Source organism: Sprattus sprattus, assembly GCF_963457725.1.
Source record: "Sprattus sprattus genome assembly, chromosome: 11".
Taxonomy (NCBI): Eukaryota; Metazoa; Chordata; class Actinopteri; order Clupeiformes; family Clupeidae; genus Sprattus; species Sprattus sprattus.
In genome coordinates this window covers 3,472,501-3,487,099 of record NC_137909.1, presented here as the reverse complement: position 1 = coordinate 3,487,099, position 14,599 = coordinate 3,472,501, and the positions used below count along the sequence as shown (strand labels likewise).

Sequence of the window (14,599 nt, the reverse complement as noted above, 5' to 3'; positions counted from 1 at the left end):
CAATCCCTGATTATAATACATTACACTTTTCGTTTAATTCAACCTAATTCTTCGCGTATTTCTCTAGCTGTCCGTCCAGTGTACACACTCAAGAAAACTCAGAGTTCAGCCAACCAGATTTATGTCACAGAAGACGTGTGGTCAACTTAGCCTTGACATTGATGGTGAAGTCAAGACTGCTGACACCAACACCGCCTCTGCCATCGAGTGCCATCGACTGAGCTCATTTTCAATAATACCTTGGCATGGGACATCGATGTGAAGATTATGTCACACCAACACAATGAAACATTTAATTACACATGATTATATCATCGCAGAATTGAATTCCCCCATGTCATCCAAACACTCTCTCTCTCTTTCTTTTTTCCTCTATGTGTATCTCTTGGTCCCTCTCTCCTCCTAACCAGGATGTTGCGTAATGCTCACGTTTGGGTCTCCGTCAGTCAGGCCCTGTAAAGAGGGAAATGCCTGTGGATATATGAAAGGCTGTCTGCACAAAACAAACAGAGTGACCATTGAGGAATGTTACTTCTGCCCCAACGAGGAGCCAGGGACAGTGGCCTCCGTCATAGAGTGGACTAGTGAGAGAGTGTGAACGAGAGAGAGAGAGGGAGTGATAGAGACAGGGGAGAGGGAGAGAGAGGAGGTCCAATCCTTGTAGAGAGAGAGAGAGAGTGAGAGAGTGATAGAGACAGGGGAGAGGGAGAGAGAGGAGGTCCAATCCTTGTAGAGAGAGAGAGAGAGAGAGAGAGTGATAGAGACAGGGGAGAGGGAGAGAGAGGAGGTCTAATCCTTGTAGAGAGAGAGAGAGAGAGAGAGAGTGATAGAGACAGGGGAGAGGGAGAGAGAGGAGGTCTAATCCTTGTAGAGAGAGAGAGAGCGAGAGAGAGAGAGAGAGAGAGTGATGGAGGCAGGGGAGAGGGAGAGAGAGGCCCCTGTAGGTTTAATTGAGTCAAGCAAGAATCAGGCTTGGGACAAGGCTTGACTGTTTGTTTGTGTACGTTCCCTCCTGACAGGGAGCATGGTTCTGGTGGTCTGTGGAATCCAGGGCTGAGCCATGTTGTGGGATGTCCGTCCCCCCATCACCTGTTTCTATAGACCTGTGTGCCTATAACCTGAGTAAGGGTTTGCATAGGGATGGCTTGGCTTATTTGCAATGCATCAATTTAAGTTGTGTGGAGCCTGACATAATAACTATATCTTACAGGTGCAGATATGAATCACTCTTCCTGTGGACATGGCCCAGATAAAACACCAGGGTGTTATCTGTAAGATATTTGTGTATTTGTGTGATGTTTCCTTATTCTACTGGTTGATTCAGTTGTAACCTCCAGTTGCAGCTTTCATTCCTCCATTGAAGCCCAGGTTAGGGTTTCGTATGTGATTAGCAAACAATGGAAGAAACCATTCAGTGAGTTGGCACCTTCTCAGAGTTAGTACCTTAGTGAGGGTTTGAAAGCGATACAACAAATAACCCCTCAATGCGTGGCACCCTTAAACTGAGGGTTGTTGTTTTCAGCCTTGCCCAAATAAGTCTGTAGAATCTGTGAAGAGGCTCTTAAGAGAGGAATACACATGTTTATATTTGCCAGTCTTTAGACTGCATGACAATATGAGTGACAATATGAGTGTTTTCTCTGGCAATGGCTGAGTGGATCTCTTGAATGAGATTAAGGGCCTTTGGGGGAGTTATGAGAGGGAGAGACAGAGAGGGAGACGACACGCTGGTCTTTTCAAGCCAAGCTCGGAGACACACAAACAGTCCGAGGGCCATTGTTTCCAATGGAGATGCCGCCCTTCCAAGCAATGGCATAGAGTGCAGGAATGTTTGCGTAAGACTGGGAAGGGGTCTCCCTTTTTCATCCCCTCTTTTTCACATTCTCTTCTCTTTCCCTCACTCTCTTCCTCACTATCTATTGATATCTTTTCGTCTCTATCTTTCTTTCTCTCATTCATTCAAATCTTTATGCGTATATCTCCACCCTTTTGCTCTATTTCACTCTTATTATCTCTGTCCCTGTTGCCTATATGTTTGTATATTCTCTCTCTCTCTCTCTCTCTCTCTCTCTCTCTCTCTCTCGCAGTAAAAGGCCATACGGGAGCAGAGAGGTCGGTGAGTTGTATGAGGAAGCGTAGGAGAGTGAAAGTTTCATTAAAGAGAGTGGCTGCCGTCTGGTTGGCCCTGAAGGCTTGACAAGTGGAACCTGCTCTGTGACATCAGCCCTCCGGGCTCCACTCAGCTTGCCCAGCTCTCATTGGCTGAGAGCAGGCCAGTAATTTGAACTCTCTCTCTGTCTCTCTCTCTCTCTCTCTCTCTCTCTCTCTCTCTCTCTCTCTCTCTCTTCTCTCTCTCTCGCCTGCCTGCCTGCTGTGTGAGTATCTCTCATGAAAGAGACGAATAGAAGGAGAGAGAGAGAGAGGGACAGAAAAAGAGGATGTTGGTCACTCTCTTCACTTGTGTGCTCGTTTGTTGTCGGCTCATTTGAGGTAAAGTAGCGTGCAGCTTTGTATTACAGAATGAGTGGCTCTGTGTGCGTGTGTGTGTGTGTGCGTTTGTGTGTGTGTGTGTGTGCGTGTGCGTGTGTGTGCCTGCCTGAGTGTGTGATATTGGGATCTACCCCCACAGCTTGGCTTTGAAGCTGCAGACTTGTCGGACAGTGTTGTTCTGCCACTGCCGTGAAACTGAACTGAGGGATATTTGTGCTGGACTAAAATGTCCAGTTGTCATCCGATATGGCTGAGCTCTCCCTATGGAGCAGGTAAGCCACGCTCTGCTCACCTGGGCAATGAGTCACCGTGGAAACCAAGGCTTTTGTGTCTGGAGAGGCCAGAGCGAGACAGCTTGGTTCTGTCTAGCGGCCCTTTTGGTTGAGGCTGTTTTTTCACTGCTCTGTCTGTCGTACACTGGCCCCCAGATAGTTGTTCAGCTTGTATGAATTAATTGTGCTTAAAATCTTGTAAACAACAATGACATGGATTTGTCAGGAAATGTGAATAGTTCTGTTCACACAGAGGTTTCGGTTGTGTCGTGTTTTAAGCTCTTGTCTAAGCTGACCAGCCCAACCCATCAGGTCTCTGGCCCTTTAAATGAGGGAATGCACCTGTGCTCAGGTTGAAGTCTACCACAGGGAGCGTGTAGCTATTAATCTTTCTGTCACACCGTGACAGAATCTTGTGATATATCCTGTTTCAATTGCCAGGAGAGAAACTGAGTCGAACTTGACTTAATGTCGGCGTCTGATGATGTAGGATATGACTTTTGTTTTCCATTGTTTCCATGTGCCGGCTCAGTTTCCCTATGCAAACAATGAGGCTGCTCCTCCTGGCTCTCTCACCTAGGGAGACTAGTCTCATAGACATACAAACACAGACCAGACAGACACACACACACACACACACACACACACACACACCCCCACACACACCCACTGTACGCATCCCCTCCCCCCCTTTTAATTATAATACATGATATGACATCACCGGGCAGGGCAGGCATTCCAGAGACAGGGCTATGGGGGATGAATAGTACAGTTGCTGTGTCTCATACACAACACAGTGATGTGTGTGTGTGTGTGTGTGTGTGTGTGCTCGTGTGTGTGTGTGTGTGTGTGTATCATGTGTGTGTGTGTGTGTGTGTGTGTGTATGTGTGTGTGTGTGTGTGTGTGTGTGTGTGTGTGTGTGTGTGTGTGTGTGTGTGTGTGTGTGTGTGTGTGTGTGTGTGTGTGTGTGTTTGTTTGTGTGTGTGTGTGTGTGTGTGTGTGTGTGTGTGTGTGTGTGTGTGTGTGTGTGTGTGTGGAGATCTCATTAGTACATGCCTTTACAGCAGATCCCCCAGACAGAAACCATGTCACCACCATCGCATGTCCTTCAGTGCTGCAATTCAGTCAAATCCTATGGCAATTAGTCATGTGCCAAACAGCCATGCAACACATGCTGCTAGGCCCAACCCCTGTCCTGCCTTGTTTCCATGCTAAGAGATGGGGAGTGTGTACTCACTCAAAGACATGAGGGAGACTTGTTTCCATGCTAAGAGATGGGGAGTTTGTACTCACTCAAAGACATGAGGGAGACTTGTTTCCATGCTAAGAGATGGGGAGTTTGTACTCTTGGCAGTACGCACAGTGCCTCCATCTCATTCGGCTCCAGAGAACCCCTTTAGGTAGCCTGGGGAGAGCTGAACTCCTTTAGGGTGTGTGTAGCCTGGGGGAGAGCTGAACCCCTTTAGGGTGTGTGTAGCCTGAGAAGAGCTGAACCCCTTTAGGGTGTGTGTAGCCTGGGGGAGAGCTGAACCCCTTTAGGGTGTGTGTAGCCTGAGAAGAGCTGAACCCCTTTAGGGTGTGTGTAGCCTGGGGGAGAGCTGAACCCCTTTAGGGTGTGTGTAGCCTGGGGAGAGCAGTGCTATCTGGCCCTTAGGCCACTGCCAAACTAAGCCGATTTTCATACTTTCCGGAACGGATTCGGGGTTAGTCAATCGCGGCCAGACAAAGCTGTGCTGCGCTGTGCTGCGGCCACACACACCTATTGAAACTGGTGAATCTGCTGTAGTACATATGCAAGGCCTGTTGGTGGCGCTGTGAAGGGTGCTACCGGAAACGGAGAAGAAGACTTAGAGAAGAACACGACGACAAGTTACAACTAGTTAAGTTAGTGTTCAGTTTGTCGCCAAGTAGTTGACCATACTGTGCCTTATACATTTCCAATGCTTAAATCATCATTGTTCGACCTGTATGTGATGCATTATGTGCATACCTAATGAAAGTAAGGGTTTTCATGAAGTTGCTACTGTGATATATCGTGTATTAAATACCACATTTTGGGCTACCTTCTAGTGCTATTAGTAATGATTAGCATGCTAAGCGGAGATTTAGCTATGTTCTGTTCTTATGTTGATACGCTGTAATTATTTTATTCTATAACCTACTGGCAACATTCCTACCAAATTTCAAATAAAAATATTGTCATTTAGATCATTTATTTGCAGAAAAATGACAATTGGTCAAAATAGCAAAAAAGATGCAGTGTCTTCAGATCTCGAATAATGCAAAGAAAACAAGCTCATATTCATTTTTAAACTACACAATACTAATGCTTTAACTTAGGAAGAGTTCAGAAATCAATATTTGGTGGAATAACCTTGATTTAAAATCACAACTTTCATGTGTCTTGGCATGCTCTCCACCAGTCTTTCACATTGCCGTTGGGTGACTTTATGCTACTCCTGGCGCAAGAATTCAAGCAGCTCGGCTTCTTTTCATGGCTTGTGACCATCCATCTTCCTCTTGATCACATTTCAGAGGTTTTTTATGGGATTCAGGTCTCGAAATTGGGCTGGCCATGACAGGGTCCTGATCTGGTGGTACTCCATCCACACCTTTACTGGCCTGGCTGTGTGGCATGGAGCATTGCCCTGCTGGAAAAAACACTTCTCAGAGTTGGGGAACATTGTCAGAGCAAAAGGAAGCACGTTTTTCTTCCGGGACAACGTTGTACTTTGCCTGGCTGAGGTTTGTAAAAGACCATAAGGATTGAACCAAAGCGGACTGGAGGGTCTTCTAGTTCGTCTTCTCTGATGAGTCCAATTTTCAGCTTTGCCCAACACATGGTCGTCTGATGGTTAGACGGAGACCTGGAGAGGCCTACAAGCCACAGAGTCTTGCACCTACTGTGAAATTGGACTCATCGGAGAAGACGAACAAGACGACCCTCCAGTCCGTCCCCCGTCTTATTTGGTCTCTCTATACGTCCCCAGGACGTCCTTCAAAAACGTCCCAGTTACCTTTACCTGTGGTCCACTGCGTGACGTTCGCATGAGCCTTAAAACGGACTTTTAGGGAATGTTCTTATTTGGTCTCTCAGCATTCGTCCCCAGGACGTCCTTTAAAAACGTTCCCGTAACCTTTACCTGTGGTCATCTGCGGGACATTCGCATTCTGTCCTTCCAAAACGTCCCCTTGACGTCCTCGGATGGTCCTCTCTGAACCAGAGGTTCCGCTAGAGAAAAATGTTTTTCATTTGCCCGACATTTTAATGATAAGCCGGCCAAATATCTATTTCTGCTTCTAAATTAGCCTATTGAAGAAAACTGACGGCCTGCGTAGCTTAAATAATAATATAATCAGGTAGTTTAGAATGCAACATGTTTATTTTCCTAAGTTTACAATGGGAAACAAAAACATTAATGTCTGATGCGCGTCAATAAGTGGCCTTTGTGGCGATAAAATGAGCGCCGCAACATGGTCATTGCTCTGTTCAATGAGAGCAGAGATTCTAAAATTATTCGAGCCTCTTGTGAATCCTTTGCGTCGCCTTTTCGCAGTGATTACAGAACATTTTACTGTGACTATCAATTACCTCCCACCTTATAGCCAAGAGAGCTTGTCACTCCATAACGGCATAAACGCCCGACATTTCGGCTTTTTTCTCTGGTGAAGCTGTTCGAACATCTAGGGCTTCAGGTAGGCTAATCAGTGTTTGGAAAGTTGACTTTCTACATGAACTAGTTCAGTTCATTGTCCATAATTCAAAATTTTGAGCTAAGTTCACAGCTCCAATTTTCAATATGCTGCGAGTGCGATACTTTTCCCAAATCTCTGACTCTCGGCTCCAACTTCGGCGCGCTCACGGTTTGCGCTTTATTTAAAATGCAGCATATGCGTGTTGTTAAATAACTTTCTAACGGCAGATTAGCCTGTTCCTTTAAAACATAATAAGGGCAGTGCACGTTTGCTTTATAGGCCTAAATATTAGGATTGTTGTCAAATCCAGATTGTGTTTGCGAGACGGGATTTTCAAGAAATTCCAATCAGACAATTTGACCGGTGAGCTCTACGTTCTGTTGCAGCATCTTTGAAGGGCTGCGGAAAGCTCAATGTTATAGACACTTGATAGACCTTCCTATGAATGCATTGTATTGGAATCATGCAGACATTACATTTATACCACAGATCAGTAGAGAAGAATTCATATTTATTTTATTTCATCATTCTTAGGTTGGCTAGTTATTCTGCCTCTGAATCAATGCGTAGTGAATGAGATCGCTACAATATGCTTTTCCTCAAACCCTCGGAAAAAATGACTAAGTTTGTTGGCTGTCTCACACTGTGATAAACGTGTTAAAGTGACAAAATAGTAATCAGACAGTGTTAGTACAGTGGGTAGCGAGGTGGTATAGTATTAGGAAGGTTAACGGTTCCAATCCCATGCCTCGCAATCAAGTTTGTAAGCGCGTCTGTGTGTGTGTGTCTATGTATATCATATGAAGTGTGTAATATAAATGAACTTGAACTTGTGTGTGTGTGCGCCCTGTAAGCAAAATGACGGCTCCGCGATCTATTATTATTTTCTTTTCTTCATTTAGCTCAGCAAAAACGGTCGTGCCTGCTACATCCGCGGTGCGTCCTTGAATAATGTCCCCAGGATGTGTAAAACACGTTTTCCAAAAGTCACCACAATGCCCGCAGGACGTTCTTGCAACTTCCTGCAGAACGTCCCCAGGACCTATAGAAACACGTTTTCCAGACGTCACCGCAATGCCCTCGGGACATGCTTGCAACGTCCTGCATAACGTCCCCAGGACCTATAGAAAACGTTTCCCAGTTGTCACCGCAACGTCCTCGGGACGGTCTTGGAACGTCGTGCAAAACGTCCTTGAGTTGTCAAGGGAACCATACACATTTACGTTTTTAGAACGTTCAGAGAGACCATTACAGGACGTCGAGGGGACGTAATTTTGCTTACAGGGTTAATTTTTTCCGCGGCTGTATGTATCTAGTAATATTAGTTGAGTTATTGCTACACAATAACAATTACCTATGTTAATGTAATTCAGTGCAGTGCTAATTAGTCCCCATAAAGAAGACTGCTTTGGTAACTCATAGATTGTTGTTTGCCAGCCATAAACAGAACAGAAGACTTAAAACATTTTGTTTTTATTGCGATTGGGAAGATGAACGTGACTACTTGATAGCTTCCAGCGTTCACGTGGGATAATTACGTCATCAGATTCGCGGATTCAAACCCGATTTGCGGTCAGACAGGCTCTGATAGCAGGGTATATTGCAACCTTCCCACTCTGCAGAGGGGATTCTAACCTTGACGGTAAGAGACGCTCCAAATGGCAGATTTGTCTGGCCGGGAGGCCAGTTTGTCAAGGTTCCGTTCTGGAAAGTATGAAAATCGGCTTAGTGTGGCAGTGGCCTCAGCCAGGGCGGCTGTGACCTGATCCTGCTTATGGCTGCTAATGTGGCTCTTGTTGGGGGTTTGCCTGTGTCCAAATCACTGGTTTAGTCTAATCTGTGCTGAATGCTCAGGACTAAGGGTCTGACCAGTTATTTTGAGCTCACATAAAGAGGAGAAAGGAGAATGGGAGGAGGAGAAGATTGAGGAGGAATGAATATTTGATTTGATTAATCGAGGAATGAATATTTGATTTGATTGTTTTGTAGGATTTCCAGTTATATCAGTTACATCAGTTCTTTTCACCATCGCTTAAATACTTTCCATTGCATCTGTACTGTGTATACCCCTGTTGAATTGAGCTTGTTTTCTAATTCCTCCTCCACCTGACTGTAAAGATTTTAATGAGCTTTATGAAAACAGTCTGGTACACATGCATGTAAGAGTGAGCTTGTTAACCTGCTGAAGGCCATCTCTGAGTTGGACTGACTTTAAACTGCAGGGCTTGAAACTCTAGTTGTCCTATCTCTAATCTACATGAACCTCCCCTCTAGTTCTTGGTACAGGGTATGTGCCTGAGAGTGGTGTAGAGAGAGAGAGATAGAGAGAGAGAGAGAGAGAGTACAGGGTATGTGCCTGAGAATTGGTGTAGACTAGAGAGAGAGAGAGAGAGTACAGTGTATGTGTCTGAGAGTGGTGTAGAAAGAGAGAGACTTGCTTTGGCAGTGTTGTGTTGTTCGCAGTCATGCCAATAAAACCACTTCAATGGAATTGAATTGAGACAGCGAGGAGGGCGCTGGATGAAAGGGTGAGCGTGACTGAGGGAGTGGAAGGGAGGAAGAGAGAGAGGGAGTGAGACCGTGCCTGATTGCTGACTCACAACTGCAGAATGGGGCTGGCTGAAGGTCAGGTGGTGTTTGCTTTGATGCAGTCACACAGGCAGGCCAGTCACCCACGGGCTCCTGCCTCCAGGTCCTATACATCCTGCTAATGACCTGCCATTGGATTTATAAGGCCTGAATCAACTCTCAATCACAGGCAGGTGAATTGAATAGGAATCATATAGATGTTTAATTGACTGAGGATATCCTTTGCTTTTAGCTGTGTTATTTTTTTCTTATCAGCAACTTTTCCCCTCTCTTTCTCTCCCTCCTCCTTCTCCGTCTTTGATCTCTTTCTTTCTGTAATTATAGTCTCAGTCTATGTGACCCAGGCAGGTATTAGGAAAATTACAACTCTCAGCAGTCATCGGGTTGAGCAGTCTTTCAACACAGATTCCATACACTCTTTCATTAGTGAGAGATCCATTGTGAAGAGTCTGGGAGCTCACACACAGAGGAGCAGAGACTGGGAGCTCACACACAGAGGAGCAGTGACTGGGAGCTCACACACAGAGGAGAGACACTGGGAGCTCACACACAGAGGAGAGACACTGGGAGCTCACACACAGAGGAGAGACACTGGGAGCTCACACACAGGGGAGCAGAGACTGGGAGCTCACACACAGAGGAGCAGACACTGGGAGCTCACACACAGAGGAGAGACACTGGGAGCTCACACACAGAGGAGCAGAGACTGGGAGCTCACACACAGAGGAGCAGAGACTGGGAGCTCACACACAGAGGAGCAGAGACTGGGAGCTCACACACAGAGGAGCAGAGACTGGTAGCTCACACACAGAGGAGCAGAGACTGGGAGCTCACACACAGAGGAGAGAGACTGGGAGCTCACACACAGAGGAGCAGAGACTGGGAGCTCACACACAGAGGAGCAGAGACTGGGAGCTCACACACAGAGGAGCAGAGACTGGGAGCTCACACACAGGGGAGCCCACACACAGGGGAGCAGCCGTAGCCTAGAGACTGGGAGCTCACACACAGAGGAGCAGAGACTGGGAGCTCACACACAGGGGAACAGCCGTAGCCTAGAGACTGGGAGCTCACACACAGACACAGGGCGCACACACACTCTTGTGCAGGTCTGAAGCAGCTCCACTGCAGCACATGGCCACGGCGGGCTCATTACAATGCTGCTTCCTTGACAACCACTCAACAACTGCCCCCAGTGTCTCCTTGGAAAGGCTCTTCAGACACACACACACACACACACACACACACACACACACACACACACACACACACACACACACACACACACATCAGAGAGACAGAGGGAGGGAAACAAGGAAAAGCAAGGAGAAAACAGAGCACAGAAGAGAGTGAAAAAAGAGAAAAGAAAAGGTAGAATTAAGGCCGTCTGCTGTAACTGTTTGTCCCCTGACCTTGAGGAGTAGAATGTTTACTAACATAATCCCTGCTCTTAATGGGCTCGCTGCTCTCTGAGGGAGGGTTCAGTCAATGATTCACCTCCCTGTCTGCTTGCATTCCTCGAAGAAGTAAAACAGGTTTATCTTTAAAGGGCTTTTTAAGCATATTTGCTGCATGCACGTGAATGCACTGCGTTTGTGAAAAGAGGGTTTGCACTCGAGTCTGGCCTCCAGGGGCGTTACTCAGCTTAGAGCCCACACATTCCTCCCTCAGCTGCTAACAGCATGTATCCATTGCTCTCAGCCACAGCACTGAGTCAATCAAATCCCTAAAGAGGAAATGAGACGGCAGCTTCTGTATGTGTTTACCTCTGGTTGGAGTCATACCCATGCAGCACATGTCTTCTGTATGTGTTTACCTCTAGAGACATACCCATGCAGCACATGTCTTCTGTATGTGTTTACCTCTAGAGACATACCCATGCAGCTCATGTCTTCTGTATGTGTTTATTTACCTCTGCTTGGAGACGTACCCATGCAGCGCACGTCTTCTGTCACTGGCAGACGGCATACAGTACATACCCTGTCTGAGGCGTGACGGGCGGTGATGTGACGCCATACCCACGGTGCACTGGGGTCCGACCGCAGACAGTCCAGACATCTGCGCAACTGGCTTGCCGGGAGCAGTGCAGTGCCTGCCTACGTGCCTGCCGCGTCACCGTGGTAACCACCTCATGCGGCCCTGTGGCGAGGGGTGGGGTGGGGTGCTGTGGAGGGGGCATGACAGGAATGTGGAGGGCATGCTTGAGTGGAAGGCCTCAGAGACAAGACCCTTTACAAGTCCCTCCCTGTTCCTCTGTGGCCTCTTGTCTTTTAATTACACCCTTCAAATGAGTGAGGATGACGAGGGGCTGGTCCAGAGGAGGGCAAATTAATCTCTATGGTACAGCACTGTCAGGGGAGGGGGGGGGGTGGAGAGATTTCTCTACTCGTGTTTAAATTGGGTTGAGACTGGACCTGAGTCCATACATTCACTCACACATATTGGAGAGAGTTATTGCATGAAGCAGGCTGGCATTCAGGATAATCTATTTTTAGTTTTAAATGATCACCGTGCTGATGACATGCCAGTCTCCGGCCCTTTGGACATTCTATTATTGTAACCTTTTACCTTTCATTTATCTGATTTACCACTGACATTTGGATGAGTGGGGAGTTGATATTGAGGGGAAGAAATAATTTTGCCAGTGTTATCTCAGTGAAAGTTTGTGCTTTTAGTGCGTTGGTTTATTGTGCTGCTGAGCATCTTTACATTCATTTCATTTAGTTGAACAGACAAGTAAGAAAATCCAGTGGTAGACAGTCAGGCTCTCTACTGCAGCAGCTACTGCCGTGATGTGTGTGTTTGTGTGTGTGTGTGTGTGTGTGTGTGTGTGTGTGTGTGTGTGTGTGTGTGTGTGTGTGTGTGTGTGTGTTTGTTAGCGAAAGAGAGAGAGAGAGTGAGAGAAACAAATGCTGAGAGCCTGAGAGCCTTTCACTTGGAGGGAGAGAGGAATTTAGTTTGGCCCAGTTTCTCTGGTTTGGTCTTCTTGTTTAGAGAGTGACAGAGAGAAAGGAGAGAAGAAGGAGGAGACAGACACAGATAGACAGATGAGGAGACTCTGAATGCCAAAGACATTTTTAATTCCAAGAGTGCTGTGTCAGCATTAGAACATGACCCCCACCTATGGAAAGCCAAAGGAGGCTGTGTGTGTATGCCGTGTGAGCCTGGTGTGTGTGTGTGTGTGTGTGTGTGTGTGTGTGTGTGTGTGTGTGTGTGTGTATGCCGTGTGAACCTGGTGTGTGTGTGTGTGTGTGTGTGTGTGTGTGTGTGTGTGTGTATGCCGTGTGACCCTGGTGTGTGTGTGTGGGTAAAAGAGAAAGAGAGGGGAGGGGGGTGGGGGGTGGGTTAGATTGGTTTTTACTCCAGATTTCCCTAAAGCCTTCCGCCCATGCCCTGACGGAACATAAATAATGGTGTTTGCTCTCAATACAAGCCCTGCTGTGCTCCCTTGCTGTGCTGTGCACACACACACATACATACAGACTCTCTCTCTCTGTCTCTCTCTCTGTCTCTCTCTCTCTGTCTCTCTCTCACACATTTAAATTAAGCAACTTCAACTGCACAATGACCACAATTTCACATCACAACTTTTAATATTACTGACTTCAGGGGACTGCATGCAGTCAGGAATGAAATTTGGAATTATTTAGAATACATTTTGGGCTTTGTGCCCTGAAGGAACAACCTCATAAACAGTGTCAACACAAATACAAACACACTAACACACATCAATGCCATGTTCTAATTGGACATTTTTATTGGCCCTCAAATGCCACTCCTGAGAGAGAAGAGCTTTAGCTCAAAGTTAGCTCAAAGCTAGCTCAAAGTTAGCTCAAAGTTCCCCTCCCATTCAGTGTCCCCATGCACCACTGAAATGTACCGAATTATTGTGACATTATTTATTTTTCATTATGTGATGGCTGTCAGAGGATGGGCTATGAATATTTGAATGCAATTTTAATGTGTTCAGTGTCAGCTTGGCTTCTCTCCAGGGCTTCACATACAGAAGCACACAAACACACCAGCTCACACCTCTTATAGAAGCACCCGCCACTGGTTAAACCATCCTATTTGACCAATATCCTGATGCGGTCTGGCAGTCTGAGTTACAGTGCAACCAATTTGTTTTGGAAACAACAGAAAACCCGGATGGCAGTTTTAGTTTTCACACAGTTGTGGCTTGGCCAGTTTCACATTGGTTCAGCATCTCATGCATTGTTTTGTACGAAGTTTGAAATGCCACAGATAATCCCCTTGGATGTGGTACGGCTCTTGTCAGGTGTTCGATGTAGAGCGCAGTGCCCTTTGTTGGAAAAGGTTGGGGATCTGCAGGTGTTTCGTCTCAGGTTCTCACTGAACTCTACTCTTTTCAAAGCAGTTCCACGCTTTAAGAAAAGGACCATTTCACCCACACATTGTATCTTCCCTGTGCTCCAAGGCTGCTCGGAGCTGGCTAAGCTCAGACGGAGCTGGGGTTTGGATGAGTGTGTTTGCACAGGTAGAACAGCCCAGTGCCCGACCACAGGGAGCTGAGCAGCTGCTGAGGGCTGCCTGTGACTGTGCCTCCACACAGCTGCCTTCTTACACAACATCTATTGTTCCCATTGCCAGGACAGAGCCTCCTTTGTCAAACACAATCGTCATGATGAAGGAGTTAGCAGTGACAATAAATATTGAAGTGTGCCAGACAAAACTAATCCATGTACACACAGACACACACACACACACACACACACACACACACACACACACACACACAAACACACACACACTCACACACATGTACACCCACAAACAGAAAGACACTCAATCAAACAGAAGTGCTGTTTGGAGAAAGAGTATCGGTGGGAAGGACTTATGTTTCCTGGGCCCTGCCACTGTATGGAGTGGCTGCACTGGCAGATAGCGTATCCGATGGGGGGAGTGTGGAGTGTCCTCAGGTCAAGAGAGGCATGTGAAACAGAGGCCATCAGGTGCTGTGTGGCCTTCATGGTGACCCGCCGTCATCAGCTGCAGAGTGCATTTGATCCAAGGTCATTATAGTTCGGTCACGCTTTGTTCAAGGTGTGGACCCTTCCTGTGCCGTCCTCAATTGTCAATCACTGGATACAGAGCACCTCTCTTATGCTTATGAGCCAAGACTCAGACTTCTGCATCATATGCATACATAGGATATACAATACAAGTGATGTGTGTGTGTGTGTGTGTGTGTTTGAGAGAGAGAGAGACAGTGATGATGTGTGTTCATTTTTGTGTGCTTGGTGTGTGTATGTGTGTAGACCTCATGCTATGTTGTGTGTTCTGTGTGTGTAGGGAGTGCTGCCCTGGTCCGTGCCCTTCAGAGGCCTGTGCCCAGCCCAGCCCGTCCAGCCACAGCACCCCGCGCCACAGCAGAACATGTTCCGGAGGAGTGCAGCTACGCATCAAGAACAGGTCAGGGCCCTCTCCCCTCGCATGGGGCAATACTGGTGTATGTGTTCCTGTGTGTATGTCTGTGATTGGAAATAAGACGGACAGAGAGATTGTGTGTGTGAATGTGTGCCTGTGTGTG

General features: G+C 46.8%; 1 protein-coding gene across 1 annotated transcript in view; it reads left to right on the top strand.

The window, feature by feature from the left end:
- shroom3 (shroom family member 3) overlaps positions 1-14,599 on the top strand; it is a gene marked incomplete at both ends in the record, with an annotated part of 47,743 nt that overhangs the window by 8,508 nt on the left and 24,636 nt on the right. The window contains one exon of the mRNA XM_080847074.1: positions 14,362-14,481. Within this exon, the coding sequence (XP_080703200.1) occupies positions 14,362-14,481 (120 nt within the window). The remainder of the gene's footprint in view (positions 1-14,361; positions 14,482-14,599) is intronic.